Source organism: Zootoca vivipara, chromosome 7 (genome assembly GCF_965207765.1).
Source record: "Zootoca vivipara chromosome 7, rZooViv2.hap1.1, whole genome shotgun sequence".
In the NCBI taxonomy this organism is placed as follows: domain Eukaryota; kingdom Metazoa; phylum Chordata; class Lepidosauria; order Squamata; family Lacertidae; genus Zootoca; species Zootoca vivipara.
In genome coordinates, this window is record NC_142590.1 from 93698505 (window position 1) to 93714749 (window position 16245).

The window sequence follows — 16245 nt, forward strand, 5'->3', positions numbered from 1 at the left end:
TAGGATACCAGTTCTGAAAAATGAATTAGCCGAATGTCACATTTCCTGTGAGAATTTCTGAACGTTAATAAAGATTAGTTGATTTAGCAATTGTGTTTAATTCCCATTAACACAGCTTATGTGAAAGCTAGAGACTGGGCGGTTTCACCCTTTTGTTTGTTCCCTTCCCCCTCATAAAGAAATACGAAAGACACTCTTTTAAAGATTAAATAACAATAACTTTTCCTTGCGCTTGTTAGATTAAACGCATATGTACAAGGCAGGCAGGTCTTAATTATGCACTGCAAAGATTTATCACCAAGGCTAAAACCCCAACAGACTCTCACTAACTTGGAGGCAGGCAGGCAGCTGCAAAACAGAACAAACCTTCTGACCAATTGCTCTAACAATACAAAAAGGCTATAATTAACTGCCATAACTGTGCCAACTTATACAACTGCTTTGGGCACAAGGTATAGGATTGCCACAAGATTTCTTTCTTAAAATGTTGCAGCCCTTGTGAGTATCAGCCTTTGACTTTGGAAGCTCCTGTCCCATATAAATCCCTTAGCAATTTGGGACGAGTTTACGTACGGCGTCATAGAATCATAGAGTTGGAAGAGACCACAAGGGCCATCCAGTCCAACCCCCTGCCAAGCAGGAAACGCCATCAAAGCATTCTTGACATATGGCTGTCAAGCCTCTGCTTAAAGACCTCCAAAGAAGGAGACTCCACCACACTCCTTGGCAGCAAATTCCACTGTCGAACAGCTCTTACGTCACCCTTCCCCACATGCGCCCACCTGACCGCTTCAAACTGTTGCAGCTGCCACCCAATATCTGATCCACACCTGCAAGGAACTGATATTTTAGTGTGGCAGCCCCTACACTTTGGAACTCCCTGCCTCTTGACATCTGGCAGGTACCTTCACTGTCCCCTTCCCAGCATCTGCTGAAAACATACTTGCTTAGACGAGCCTACCCGGACAGTTAGGAAGTTGGTGCGAGTTTTAATCTGCTCTTAGTCAATTGTTCTTTTAACTTTTTGCATGCCTCGAATTACATTTTTCTTAGCGGTCTTTTAACTTTTCGCAAGCCAATGTGAGGTATGTGGGGTTTTTTCTGGCAATCCCAGCGGCTTATACCTTTTATGAATCGCGTGGGATAATAATAAATGCCTCGCTGCCTTGAAAACATGGACGCTGCTGGTTAAGAGACACAGGGCTCCCGCGTCGCATGAAAGGAGCCTGTCTGGAGGTTTTAATCCTTGTCTGAATTTCACCTTGTTAACTTGTGCTGGGGAGGAAGAGATGGCGAGGGGATCGCCTTACATGGAAAGATGCTCCCTTGCTTGTTCTCAGATTTATGGGCTTGTGGGATTGCCGGAGCAAAAACCGCTGGCAGGGTGAGGCCACCCGAAATGTGTGCATTGGTTCACGAATCTATTTATTGACATGGAATGACGAGTGACGGGGCTGGCGCACAAAGCACAGCTTTGATAAATCTGCTCTGCCGAGGCATCACCCCATGATCCTGTTGTCTCTTAGCGGTGGAAAAGCTTCCAACCTTGGTGGCTGGGGGCGTGATCCTCCGACCCTCAGGTGATGCAGCAGCTCAGGTAGCCTCACCAGTCATCGGGAAAACCTTCTCCTTCCCAAGCAGCCACACCCTGGAAAAAATGCTGGAAATAAACGCTCTCCAATAAAGACTCTTCAAAGGAACAAACTTCTCCTGCTCTTGAGACACAGGCTGTCTGCCAAGGTTTCGCCTTTTACTCCATTGGCCCCTAAATGTGGCTTTTTCCTCCCACCTGTGAAGCCAGCAGGGCACTTTTCTCTGGGGCACTTCGACCCCCCCAGGCTTCAGGTGGTCTAACAACCGACCCTCTTTCCAGGGAAAGGTGGGAACTGTAGTTCCACGAGGTGGATCGAGGTCTCCAAATAACTCCCACCACCCTTGGCAAACTACCATCTTTGTGGTAGTTTCACAAAATCATAGAACTGTAGAATGGGCGACTTGGAAGGGATCCCCCAAGAGTCATCTAGTCCAACCCCTTGGCAAACGACAGTTTCCATGATTCTTTGGGGGGGAACTCTATCTGTTAAAAGTGGCATAAAATTGCTATAAATGTACCATGTGGGAGAGGTTCTGCTTCGCTTTGGGTCTGATGGCTGATGTCTTTTAAATTGGGAGAGGCTAAGGTCGTCCGTTTCACAGCTGAGCAGCTCTTACCATCAGAAAGTTGTTTCCGGTCTTTAGTTGGAATCTCCTTTCACAAAATCATAGAGCTGTGGAATGGTTGATTTGGAAGGGACCCCCAAGAGTCATCTAGTCCAACCCCTGCAATGCAGGAACTACCGCTAGGGCATGCCTGACGGATGGCCATCCAACCTCTGGTTAAAAGCACCCAAGGAAGGAGAGTCCGTTCCACTGTCAAGCGGCTATTGTTGTCTGGCTGCTGCATTCTGCACCGTATCCCTAGTTCATGCGCAGAGAACTCTGACCACCGGCCTGTTTTGCTTCCTCCTCCTGCAGGGCCTTGCCCCATCGAGACATCGGGGACCAGATCTCTCTTTCCCCTTTCCTGCTCCCTGGAAGAGGCTGTCTGGAGCTCAGCCGTGGAATGCCAGGAGGGGACCTCCCTGACTGTGTCCATCTCCTCCCCTCCTGACGCCCGGATTGGCCGCTATCGCCTGACCATGGATGCTGCCACTGACCATCAGGGCTCCAGCTTCAGCCTGGGGGAATTTGTCCTGCTCTTCAACCCTTGGTGTCCAGGTAGGTTACTGCAAGTGCTGCCGGGGCCTGTTTCGGCACGGGGGGCGCGTCTGGCTCAGCGCTCGCCAACCTTCACCAACCTGGCACCCTCCAGATGTTTTGGACTACAGCTGCCGTTGACCTTGGCCAGCCCCGCCGTGCTGATGCTGCCGCCCCAAACATCTGGAGAAGGACATGAGGTTGGCAAAGACTGGTTTGCAGTGACCAGCAAGGCTATGGACAAGGGTCTTTTGCAGCCCTGCCTGGAATTGCTGGGGATTGAAGCTGCAACCTTCTAGATGCAAAGCAGCCGTGGATGGAGTGGTATTAGAGCGTGTGCTCTGTGTGCAGAAGGTTCCCAGTTCTAGTGTGTAGAAACTCCTGCAGAAGCCTGGGACAGTTAGAAGGCAATAGACCCGTTTGGAAAGAAGCTGGCTTGGAGGGAGGTAGACCATTGGTATATCTACCTCAGTATTGTCTACACGGGCGGGCAGCATCTCCTGTTCCCTCACTGCCTCCTCCCCCAGACAAGGCTTTGTGATGCTGCCAATGAGTGTTATCTTCCCACCTTTGTCTGTGTCCGTGTTCAAAGGTTGAAATGCACCCACGGTGTTTCGGTGCTGAAGTGGAACAGACGCCAGAGGAGGCAGAGCAAAATGGAGGGTTATTTTAGATTCCATTTACTTGAAGGAGCGGCTGGAACAATCTGCAAATGTTTGCTCCAAGATTAAATAAAAAAACCCTTCCAGTAGCACCTTAGAGACCAACTAAGTTTGTCATAGGTATGAGCTTTCATGTGCATGCAGATGAAAGCTCATACCTATGACAAACTTAGGTAAAGGTAAAGGGACCCCTGACCATTAGGTCCAGTTGTGAGCGACTCTGGGGTTGCGCGCTCATCTCGCATTATTGGCCGAGGAAGCCGGCGTATAGCTTCCAGGTCATGTGGCCAGCATGACAAAGCTGCTTCTGTCAAACCAGAGCAGCACATGGAAACACCATTTACCTTGCCGCTGTAGCGGTTCCTATTTATCTACTTGCATTTTGACGTGCTTTCGAACTGCTAGGTTGGCAAGAGCTGGGACCAAGCAACGGGAGCTCACCCCGTCACAGGGATTAGAACCGCCGACCTTCTGATCAGCAAGCCCTAGGCTCAGTGGTTTAACCACAGCGCCACCTGGGTCCCTGGGATGACAAACTTAGCTGGTCTCTAAGGTGCTACTGGAAGGATTTTTTAATTTTGTTTTGACTGCGTCAGACCAACACGGCTACCTACCTGTAACTGCTCCAAGATTATTTGCTGTGTTGCTGGGACTCTGCTCCCGGGTCATCCCACTTTCCTTGGTGACATCAAAAGGGACCTGTTTTCTCAGTTCCTAGGCTTTCCCAGAGACAGTGCAATGCAGTGGTTCCAGAGTCCTAACCTAGCTCACAAGGTTGTTGTGGGGGGTTAAATGAAGGCTAGAATCACGTGTGCTGGTGGTGCTGTGGTCTAAACCACTGAGCCTCAAAAGAAGTTTGGCAGTTTGAATCCCCGCGACGGGGTGAGCTCCCGTTGCTCTGTCCCAGCTCCTGCCAACCTAGCAGTTCTAAAGCACATCAAAGTGCAAGTAGATAAATAGGTACCGCTGTGGCAGGAAGGTAAACAGCGTTTCCATGCGCTCTGGTTTCTGCCATGGTGTTCCATTGCACCAGAAGCGGTTTAGTCCTGCTGGCCACATGACCTGGAAAGCTGTCTGTGGACAAACGCGCCGATTCCCTTGGCCTGAAAGCGAGATGAGCGCTGCAACCCCATAGTTGCCTTTGACTGGACTTTACCATCCAAGGGTCCTTTACCTTTACCTTTTACCTGAGAGGAAAAATTGGGCTATCAGCATTCTAAATAAAGGTAAAGGGACTCCTGACCGTTAGGTCCAGTTGCGAACGACTCTGGGGTTGCAGCGCTCATCTCGCTTTACTAGCCGAGGGAGCTGGCATTTGTCCACAGACAGTTTTTCCAGATCATGTGGCCAGCATGACAAAGCCACTTCTGGCGAACAAGAGCAGTGCACAGAAACCCCGTTTACCTTCCCGCCAGAGCAGCACCTATTTATCTACTTGTACTTTGACGTGCTTTCAAACTGCTAGGTTGACAGGAGCAGGGACTGAGCAACGGGAGCTCATCCCGTCACGGGGATTCGAACCGCCAACCTTCTGATAGGCAAGCACTAGGCTCTGGGTTTAGATCACATTCTAAAGGTAAAGGTAAAGGGACCCCTGACTGTTAAGTCCAGTCACGGACGACATTCTAGTCCTCATTTAATCCCCACAACAGCCCTCTGAGGTAGGTTTAAGCTGCAAGGCAGTGACTGGCCTCCAAAGTTCATGGCTGAACGTTCATGGCCGAGTGGGGACTCAAACCCAGGTCACCCCGGTCCTAGAATAATGCTCTAACCACTACACCACACTGCCTCTCCCCTATCCCTCTCTTCCGAGGCCTTTTCTGCCTTCCTCTTCTGATGGCATCTTCTCCCCGCAGCGGATTCTGTCTTTCTGGAGAGCGAAGAGCAGCGTGTGGAATATGTGTTGACCCAGCATGGCCAGATCTACCAGGGATCAAAGGATTACATCTACTCGATCCCATGGAACTTTGGCCAGGTGAGTTGCTTCCTTGCCCTCCGTTTTGCCCTTTTGCAAAGCACGTGGAATTGGAGAGCAGGATGGGGCCCAGAGGGTCCATTAGTCCAATCCCCTCTGCAATCGGTTGGAAATAGGCACCCCAGGAATGTCAATGGCACCACACAATCAGATACCTGAGCACAGAACTCGCCTGTCTATCGTCCTCTTAGAGAATGTTCCACAAAATAGAAGAGAGGCCATATGAGGAGTTTCTGGCAGATGCCCCCTCGGATGGAGAGAGAGAGAGAGAGAGAGAGAGAGAGAGAGAGAGAGAGAGTGCAAAAGACTGGAATTCCTCAGCAAGCTTTGGAAAACAAGGACAGAGAGGAGACTGAGGTGGATCAAAACATTTTCACAACACTCTGCAGCTCTTCAGGCAATGGGTTTCAAAATGGCTGAAGCCCCAAAGGGCTCCGTCTTCTGATGCCCCACACCAGAAGTGCTTCCACCATCCATCTATCTTTGCACCCACTCACAGATTACTTCGGCTTCTGATAGCATGATGTCCCCTAATAATCCAATTGCCCCCAGAATCTGAAGTTTCCGAAGGCTTTGGGTGGATGACAGTAGATTTAAAAGCATATGGGGCGAGTTTTTTTAAAATGCAACCCTTGCAAAGGCTTGGAGAGGAGAGCGTGGAAATGGATCTGTCAGAATGATTTTGTTTCCTTTTGGAGAGTCAGCCCAGAGGCAACAGAACGTGCTTCTTCGCAAAGCACCCAGTCAAATTGCCGCAAGTTCCAGTGATTGCTGCCAACTCTGAAGGGTTTAAGTGGGGATTAGATGAATTCATGGCGGATGTAGCTGTCTTTGGCTATAAGTCTCCATGTTATAGCTCCACCATCAGAGGCAGTGTGGGAATTACAGATGGACAGAGTTCTTGCACCCCGTTCTTGATAGCAGGTGTCCTGTGGGCATTTCGTTGTCTGTTGTGAGAACAGAGTGCTTGGCCAAATGGTCTGATCCAGCATTAAAGCTCTCCTTATGGGCAGGCAGTGTTTTAAATATCACAGGTTACAGGTAGGTAGCCGTGTTGGTCTGGGTCGAAGTAAAATAAAAAAATTCCTTCAGTAGCACCTTAAAGACCAACTAAGTTTTTATTTTGGTATGAGCTTTCGTGTGCATGCACACTTCTTCATTCTTTCGTGTGCGTGCACACTTCTTCAGATACACTGAAGGGGACTCCTATTTCAGTGTATCTGAAGAAGTGTGCATGCACACGAAAGCTCATACCAAAATAAAAACTTAGTTGGTCTTTAAGGTGCTACTGAAGGAATTTTTTTATTTAAATATCACAGAAATTCATCTCAAATGGGTGAAACCCAACAAGCTGAAACATACACACTGAGGACCTTTCAGGGCCAATGAAACAATCCCACACATTTCTGGATGTGGAAATGCTGACTCCAGAACTTGCAGGAACCGAGAGAGAGAGGGAGGGAGGGAGGGAGGCTATAGATCACTGAACCCAGACAGGGTCAGAGGAAATTCTGCATAGCTTACATAGCATTGCACACTGGAGTCCAGATTTTGTATCTGTTCGCAGGAGCAATGACCCGCATGAAATTCTGTGCATGCAGAGTCATAAAAGATGGGCATCCCTTGGGTATGTGTGAGTCTCGAGATGGTGCTCCCAAATGTTTGGTTTGGACTGTGGGAGGCAGGGCCGTCTAGCAGCAGAAATGCACAGCTGAGGGGAAGCTGGTGGCCATCTAGATCAGGCGTCAGCAAACTTTTTCAGCAGGGGGCCGGTCCACTGTCCCTCAGACCTTGTGGGGGGCCAGACTATATTTTGAAGGGGGTGGGGAATGAACGAATTCCTATGCCCCACAAATAACCCAGAGATGCATTTTAAATAAAAGGGCACATTCTACTCATGTAAAAACACGCTGATTCCCGGACCGTCCACAGGCCGGATTGAGAAGGCGATTGGGCCAGATGCGACCCCCGGGCCTTAGTTTGCCTACCCATGTTCTAGATCAGTGGTGTCCAAACTTTTTTCAAAGAGGGCCAGATTTGATGAAGTGAAAGGCCGTGAGGGCCAACCAAAGTTGTTGAGCTTTTTTTTAGGGTTGAAGTTGAGCTTTTTTTAGGGTTGAAGTTGTTGAGGTTTGGTTTTTTTTTTTAGGATTTTACCCCAGGAAGTGAACTGCCACAGGGGCGAGATTAAACTGACCAGCGGGCCAGATTAGGCCTCTGAAACAGACTTTGGGGATGCCTGATCTAGATAGTCTGGCGGCAGATGCTGCAGGGCGGGCAGGAACAGGGAAGTATTTGAGCCCATTTCACATGGGCAGCTCTAAGCTAGCCAGCATCTCTTGGACATAGCAGATGATGCTACCCACTTGACAGCCTTGAAATAAGATGCAGCTGACCACCTGGTGGGCTTTGCCCATGGGATGGGGAGAGAGGGAATATCTTGTCCTTTGCCTCAGATAGCAAAATGTCTTGGGCAAGTCCTGTTCTCCAGCCGTGAGGCAATAATGCAGGACACCAACCCTCTCCAGATTCAAGCCCGTGATAAGGAGAGAACAGAAGGTCCCTGGCCAGAAATACCATGTTGCAGGCATTTTTCAGAGCCAGATGTTTTACACTACAACGCCCATCAGTGCTGGCCAGAGAGCACCATGTTGGCAAAGGCTATTTTAGAGGATAGGATGGCAAGTTAAAACCAAGATCTACGAGTCCTGGTGGTCCTCCCAGGGGTGTGTCACCTGGCCTTGGGCAAGCTGTACCCCACAGCCTCAGTTCCTCCGTTTGTGAAATGGAGCCAAAGATAACACGCTTCGCATGAGCTTTTGGGGTTTCAGGTTGTTGTATTTGCTTCGGACGTGCGCCAGAAGCCAACAGGAACAAGCGCAAACATCTGACTGTACAAAACGTTCACCATCACATCACCCAGACCAGCATTCCTGGAGCTCTCCAGTAAAAACAGGAAGCAAATGCAGATATTTGAAGAGAATAAAAAAAAAAGATCAAATCCATATACAGCAAGCCTGCACATGAGGAGAAACTGATCCAGATGACAGCCAAGGGCATGAAAGTGAGGAAAACACCACAGCATTGGGGCGAGATCTGCCTGGGGAATCCGCCGTGCGCTGGGCAATTCATTGGCTGTCTCCTTTGGGAGTATGGTGGCCCCATAGCCACACAAGCCATTTCATAGAGCAAGGCAAGGGCAGGTGCTGAGCATGGCTCCCTCTGCCCCAGGTGCCCCAAGGGGAAACCCACAAGCAGGAATCGAGCACCAGAAGAGCTCTTGCGGCTTCCAGCACCTGGTATTCATGCGCATTGTTGACCATACCTGCCAAGTTGCTGTCAGAGAAATAAGGGACCGGGCCGAAAGTAGCAGACCGGAAGTAGCGCTGCCGCCATTTTGGAACTGGGCGGAGCATGCTCAGAAGCGACTTTTGATGCTGCTTTGCCCAGTTCCAAAATGGCCATCGCGCCAGAAGTCACACTGCAGCCATTTTGGAACTGGGCAGAGCAGCATCAAAAGTCGCTTCTGAGCATGCTCTGCCTAGTTCCAAAATGGCCGCCGCGGCAGAATAAACCGGGGAAAAACAAAAAAAATCTGTTTTTTCAGCTAGGAACAGCTGGAAAAACGGGGATTTCCCGGGGAATACGGGAGTCTTGGCAGCTATGTTGTTGACTCCGACTGTGAAGGCAGAGCATAACCCTCCTGGTCCTCCCCTCACGAATTTGCCTAATTCTGGAGGGCAGCAGGTTGGGACTGTTCACCGAGCCAAACTGCGCTTTGGCTCACAGCTGCCCCCTCCCCTCCTTTAGTCCTTCTATGGGGCCAGAACAGGGGGGAAGCTGCTCCCTCCCTGGAGTTCTCTGTCCTTATCTGAGGCTTCAGCGAGCATCTAATCTCTGCTGCACAAACAGGCCAGAGGCATCCTGGCTGGCTGTCCGCCTGCCCAACTCCTCTTCCTGGACAGCGAGATAAAAACCGCTTCTGAGGCCTCCAGCCAAGGCAGCCAGTTGTTGCCTGAGAAAGTCCTTCAAAGTGGCATCCGCTGCGACTCTCTTGCCCTCCGTAGGCTCTGCAGCCGTGAATAAAATGTGCACCAGGTTCTGCCAAAGTCCTGGTCATTGCAGCTTTGAGAAATGGGGCCCCACTGGAGGACTTTCTCCAGGAGGCTTCAGGGAAGAGAGGGCTGTTGATGGCTCCTAGCCAGGAGGATGGCTCTGCTCTGCCTCCACAGTCAGAAGCAGAGATGCTTCTGAATCCCAGTTGCCGGAAACTGCAGGAGTGGAAGAGGGCTCCTGTGGTTGAATCCTGCTTGTGGGTTTCCCAACAGAGGCATTTGATCTGGTTGGCCACGGTGAGAACAGCAGGATGCTGGATGAAAAGAGCTGTTGAATACCTTCTCCAATGAAAATAGGGGCATCCTATTCATTATTATTATTATTATTATTATTATTATTATTATTATTATTACACTGCCCATCTGGCTAGGTTGCCCCATCTGGGCGGCTTTCAATATCCAGTGGTACCTTGGTTCCCGAACGGCTGAGTTGCTGAACAAATTGGCTCCTGAACGCCGCAAACCATAAGTGTTTGGTTTGCGAATGTTTTTCAGAAGCCGAACGTCTTCCTGCAGCCAATCGGAAGCCACACCTTGGTTTTCGAATGGTTTTGGGAATCGAATGGACTCCTGGAACAGATTAAGTTCGAGAACCAAGGTACCGCTGTATATATAAACACAACAAAACATTTTAAAACTTCCCTATGCCTTCAGAAGTCTTCCAAAGGTTGTATAGTTACTTATCTCCTTGGCTCGCATAACTCCATACCCTCCAACGGAACAGTCTCCCTCGGGTGTGTGTGTGTGTGTGTGTGTGTGTGTGTGTGTGTGGACTCTCCTTCCCTGGAGGTTTTTAAGCAGAGGTTGGGTGGCCATCAGGCGTGGAATCACAGCTAAAACATCCTTTAGCTGGGTGCTTTACTTCTGTCGATGGAACCTAGAATAGCATTAGCTTTGTTTTTGTTCCTGTGTCACAGCAATGATGGGCCTTGCCAGTCCCGCTTCCTCGTCTTGGGCTTGCTGATCGGAAGGTCGGCGGTTCAAATCCCCACAACGGGGTGAGCTCCCATTGCTTTGTCCCTGCTCCTGCCAACCTAGCAGTTCGAAAGCACATCAAAGTGCAAGTAGATAAATAGGCACTGCTGTGGTGGGCAGGTAAATGGCATTTCCATGCGCTCTGGCACTCGTCACGGTCCTCCATGTGCCAGTAGTGGTTTAGTCCTGCTGGCCTCATGACCCGGAAGTCTGTCTGTGGACAAACGCCAGCTCCCTTGGCCTGAAAGCGAAATGAGCACCGCAACCCCATAGTCTCCTTTGACTGGACTTAACTGTCCAGGGGTCCTTTACGTTTACTGCTTACCCCATCTAGCCAACCCCTACTGAGCTCTCAGTATGTGGAAATCCTAAACTGAGAGAGAAAAACTCCCTTGCAGCTCTTTGTCAGACCAGGCCAGTCTTTTCAACCTCTTGCTCCCAAGTGGGTTCAACCTCTAGCTGTCTAGCACGTTCCAGGCGGCTTGGAGCGAAAGCTGATGGGTTAAGCACCTTTCTCATGAATCAGCTTCCTCAGCACCATCCCCGATGCCCTGCAGGTTCCATCCTGCCCGAGGGATCACGGAAAATTTCCCTGGGTTTGCAGGTCAATGTGGAAGTCCTGTGTGATGCTGTAGAATTGAGGGGAACATAAGAAGGAAGATAGGTGTAGATTGCTAATGGTTTAGGGCAGTGGTTCCCAACAGGTGGTCCGGGGACCCCCAGGGGTCCGTGAGCTATGCCAGAGGGGTCCGCAAGATGCTATTAGAATTAAAAAATATATTAAATATATTTCGTATGATAACAGATTTTTTGTTTTGGCGCTTCCTGCATGAGCAGAGTCTAGCGCAAAACTAGAATTAGATAGAGGCAGTAGTTCTGCTGTATGCCGTTAGGTGGCGCTGTACAAACACTACTGTTTTGCAAAGAGGCAGCGCGCGCATTCTACTAACGCTCACCTCCCCAAGATGCTTTGCGCGCGTCGGCTTCATTTGTGCGCTACTGCGCAGGTACCCTGTCTTCTCCATTCCCCTCCCTCCTCCCTGGCGCGCGCTGCCTCTTTGCAAAACAGTAGTGTTTGTAAACAAAGCGTTGTTTTTCGCGGAAGCTATAGTTCACGTAGTTAAAAATGGACCGTTGGTTAAAAAGTGGTTCGTTAAAACGACAAAGGCCTACAGATGAAGAGGAAGATAATGCATTTGATGTTCAAGCAAGTAAGTCAGTGACTCTCGAACCGATCTTGTCAGTGTCCATTGAACCTAAATCGTAACTGTAAAACCCGTATAAATATAAAATATAAAAGACTCTTAATTTGGCTCTCACTTTTTAATTTTAGGATTAGGAATTAATCACATTGTCACAATAGCGGCTTGATGAGGGGTCCTCGAGAAAATTTTGTTGGGAACCCCTGGTTTAGGGGGCTGGACGGAGTCCCTGCTCTCAAGACTGGCTGCAAGCAATCTGCATTTTCTTGAGCATTTTGGCAAAAGGCAGGAAATAAGCGTGTGTGTGTGTGTGTGTGTGTGCGCGCGCGCGCGCGCGTGTACATGCATGGATAGAGAGCTGAATGGAAGGTTTGCCTCCAGTAAACACATAGAAGAAGTCTATCAGCGTTTCCTAGCCATGATGGCTGGTGCAGTAGTTAGGCTAGGATCTGGGAGATGCGGGTTCAAATCCCCCCCAGCCATGAAGCTGACCTTGTGTCAGTTAGTGCCTCTCAGCATAGCCTACCTCACAGGGTTGTTGTTGTTGTTGTTGTGAGAACTATGCACACCAATTTTTGCTACTTGTTGCAAAGTTGGTGTATAAATGTGATAAAAGTGAAATAAATAGCTAATTGCCAGTTGCTGCAGATCCCATATGGGGAGAGTGGTCTTGCACCCGGTTCCTGCTTGGGACGTTTGCTATGAGCATCTGGTTGGTCACTGTCAGAAGAGGATGCTGCCTTCAAGAGCCCCTGGCCTGATCCATTGATGGTGGGGGGTGCTTGACACATGACCATTGGGTCATCATCCGGCAGACCCTTAGCCAGTCCTGGTGGGGAGCTGATTCTGAACAATCAGGACAGAATAAGGATGGTAAGGAAGAATTTAACCTGGAGTTAAGGCCTGGCGATGGAAGGAGCCAGCCGTTCTTAGGGGTTTGCCAGGTAGGATAAAGCTGTCCAATTCCCGCAAGTGGAGGAAAAGAATCCCACAAAGGTCTAGAGGTGCTTTTGCAGGAAAGGAAAAGTGGATTGTCCTTAGCTGCTAATCCTGTGTTTATTGCAGGGCGATGACACTTTGGACCCCTTCCAACTCTACAATTCTATGATTCGAGGAAGAAATTGTTTTCATATAAACAGTTCTGTAGTGGAGGATTGCAAGCACAGTTCGTGTTTAAACTTGAACTGGCATTTCAGACAGAAAATCAGGACTGTGGCTTTAATACTGAACCGGCCACGCTTTATCCCGCTCTGAGAGTTTAATAAAAACAGAGGTTTTGTTTCCATTGTGCCTCAGCTCTGATTTATACCTAGTACAGGGGATAAGTGGTCACAGGAGCCCCCCCCCATATCAAGGGTCCTTGCTCTGGGTTTAAATGATATGGTGCCACCTATAGAGAATCCCCGAATTCTTGGTTGTTAGGGACCCAGGTGGCGCTGTGGGCTTGCTGATCGGAAGGTCGGTGGTTCGAATCCCCGCAACAGAGTGAGCTCCCGTTGCTCGGTCCCAGCTCCTGCCCACCTAGCAGTTCGAAAGCACATCACAGTGCAAGTAGATAAATAGGAATCGCTCCGGCGGGAAGGTAAACGGCGTTTCCGTGCGCTGCTCTGGTTCGCCAGAAGCAGCTTTGTCATGCTGGCCACATGACCCGGAAGCTGTCTGCGGACAAACGCCGGCTCCCTCGGCCTATAGAGCGAGATGAGCGCTGCAACCCCAGAGTCGGACACGACTGGACCTGCTGGTCAGGGGCCCCTTTACCTTTACCTTTAGGGACAGGATGCAACCAGGGCTGAATTCTGTCCTGTTGCCCTGTTTCCATCTTCCTTGAGGGAGAGTGTCTTGGCAAAGAAAAAGGAGCTAGCTGTGTGTGTGTGTGTGTGTGTGTGTGTGTGTGTGTGTGAGGGAGAGAGAGAGAGAGAGAGAGAGAGAGAGAGAGAGAGAGAGAGAGAGAGAGAGAGAGAGAGAGAGAGAGAGAGAATGCTATGAACTCAGTGGGACAATTAGCCTGATAATCACAGGCGTTAAGAGAGCTTTTAAAATGCAGATTACCAACCCAATGGGCGTGGGGAGCTGCTGAGATTTGTGCAGCAACACGCAGTTCTGGATTTTAATCAATCCGTAACCATGCTCAGCTTCCCTCCTTATTTCCCCCCTGCCTTACCAGAAAGGGAAACTCTCCGCAAAGTGGAAAAAAATGTGTTACACTCAGACGTGTTCAGGTTTTTCTTGGAGTCAACGGCTAATATATGTCTTTGACATTTGCACCCGCGTTTGGACAGGTGCGGCAAAACGGAGTGTGGGTTTGTCCCTGTCCACTTTGGGCCTGACAAACACCCCCCCCCCTGCCTTCCCTGATTTAGATGGTTGACTTGATAGACCCTGTGCTGGATTCAGGGAGCCTTTTGTGGTGTCGTTTATTCTTTTCCTTTGGAAATAATTTTTATTTTATTTTACAAGTGTAGAATTACCGCATGACAATACAAAATACATATCCATATTTAGAGATTTCTCTGAATCTCCAGACTTCCCACCCTCCCCTCCGTGGGTCCTACGGACAACTTTACAATTGCATATTCTTTCCTAATCCATATTTTATATCTCTCCAAATTGTCCATGGTGTTTATTTGTGACCAAACTGTGGGAGGCAGTGGAAGACAGGAGTGCCTGGCGTGCTCTGGTCCATGGGGTCACGACTAAATGACTAAACAATTTAGACAGACAGAACACATACGGCAGGCATCCTTTGGCTAAGATGGGTCCTTTCACCCCACAGCAAATAGTTGTGGGACGGTGGTGGTGATTTGGTTAGTGGCCAGGAAGGTTTAACCCCCTCCTCTCCACATGGCACAGCTGTAATACCGATTGTGGCTATTTAGAGAGAGAGAGAGTTAGGGGTGCAGACTTCCATGATCCAGCATTTTGTCTAGTTTGCTTTATTCCTGATTTATTGCAGCTCAGGGAAATAAGAAAAACCTGGGTGTTTTCCTTTTCATTTCCTGGTACTGTCTGACAGCACTGGCTACTCATTAGTTTTTGAGCCCAATTCAAAGTGCTGCTTTTGACCTTTAAAGCCTTAAGCAGCTCACGTTCGCCCCTCCCCCTATGGACCCCACGACCATCATCTGAAGCCCTTCTTCGTTTGCCTCTTTCACAAGAGGCCCGGAGGGCGGCAACATGAGAACGGGGCCTTTTCAGTGGTGGCTCCCCGCTTGCGGAATGCTCTCCCCAGGGAGGCTCGCCTGGTACCATCATCATATATCTTCAGTCACCAGGGAAATCATTCCTCTTTAACCAGGCCTTTGGCTTTAAACTATGCGCTTTTAGAGTTGGTGGGATGTTTTAATGTAACCCCCCTTGGTTTAATGCAGGGGTGGCCAACTCTGAAGAGACTGTCTACTCACAGAGTTAAAAACTGGCAGTGATCTACCACCTTTTGGGGGGTTCAGGTCAAAGTTGTTAAGCTTTTTTAGGGATGAGGAAAGCCCCATTTTTAGGGGTTCAGATCAAAGTTGTTGAGCTTTTCTGAGGCGGGAGGAAAGCCCTGTTTTGGGGGGCTGAAGGGCTAAAATGTTGAGCATTTTTAAAGTTGTTGAGCTTCTTTGGGGGGAGCCAGTGATCTACCACAGAAATCTAGTGATCTACCGGTAGATCACGATCTACCTGTTGGGCATACCTGGTTTAATGCATGCATGTGGGGTTTGTTGCTGCTCTTTCACTTTTTGTAAGTTGCCATGAGTTGACCTGGTATAAAAAACCTGAAGAAATGATGATGATGTCTCCCCCCCCCCCCCGCATCTCTTCCTCTTATGCCTTCCTTCTCCTTCTGGATTAGTTTGAAGATGACATTCTGGACATCTGCCTCCAGCTGTTGGACACCAACCCCAAGTTCCTCCGAAACCAGGACAAGGACTGCTCCCGACGCAACAGCCCTGTCTATATCAGCAGGGTAGTGAGTGCCATGGTGAGTTGGGAGCAATAGGGCAGGCCCTCCACGTGGGTGACCGTACCAGCAGCAGCCTCCCCGGGCAGCTTCTGCCCAGTCCCAAGGAGATTCTCGCCCGCGTTGTTTCCTGCCAGCCCCACAGAGAGCAGAGTCCTCCTCACACACTTGGTAGCTTTCCTGCGAAGCTGAGATGGCCCAAACTCGTGCCCATGGGCTGGCTGCACGATAAGATAACACAAAATTATGTTACAGGTAGGTAGCCGTGTTGGTCTGGGTCGAAGTAAAATTAAAAAATTCCTTCAGTAGCACCTTAAAGACCAACTAAGTTTTTATTTTGGTATGAGCTTTCGTGTGCATGCACACTTCTTCCCCAGGCGCTTATGTGTGAAGAAGTGTGCATGCACACGAAAGCTCATACCAAAATAAAAACTTAGTTGGTCTTTAAGGTGCTACTGAAGGAATTTTTTTATTTTACAAAATTATGTGTTAGGGGACACTTGAATTCTGAAACGTGTATGAGAGATGCCGCCACCTTTCTCTTACTTCAGGTAATTCGTTCTGCAACTATGTCAGCAGGGCTTAGGAGTCCTTTGCCTCCCAGATTTTGCACCTTTGTAAATCTTAGAATCCTAGACTT

General features: G+C 49.2%; 1 protein-coding gene across 1 annotated transcript in view; it reads left to right on the forward strand.

Annotated features, from left to right (window-relative positions):
• Positions 1–16245, forward strand: part of TGM2 (transglutaminase 2) — a 51647-nt gene that overhangs the window by 18024 nt on the left and 17378 nt on the right. Inside the window, exons 3-5 of the mRNA XM_035122354.3 lie at positions 2515–2757; positions 5255–5373; positions 15498–15626. Coding sequence (XP_034978245.2) covers positions 2515–2757; positions 5255–5373; positions 15498–15626 — 491 coding nt within the window. The remainder of the gene's footprint in view (positions 1–2514; positions 2758–5254; positions 5374–15497; positions 15627–16245) is intronic.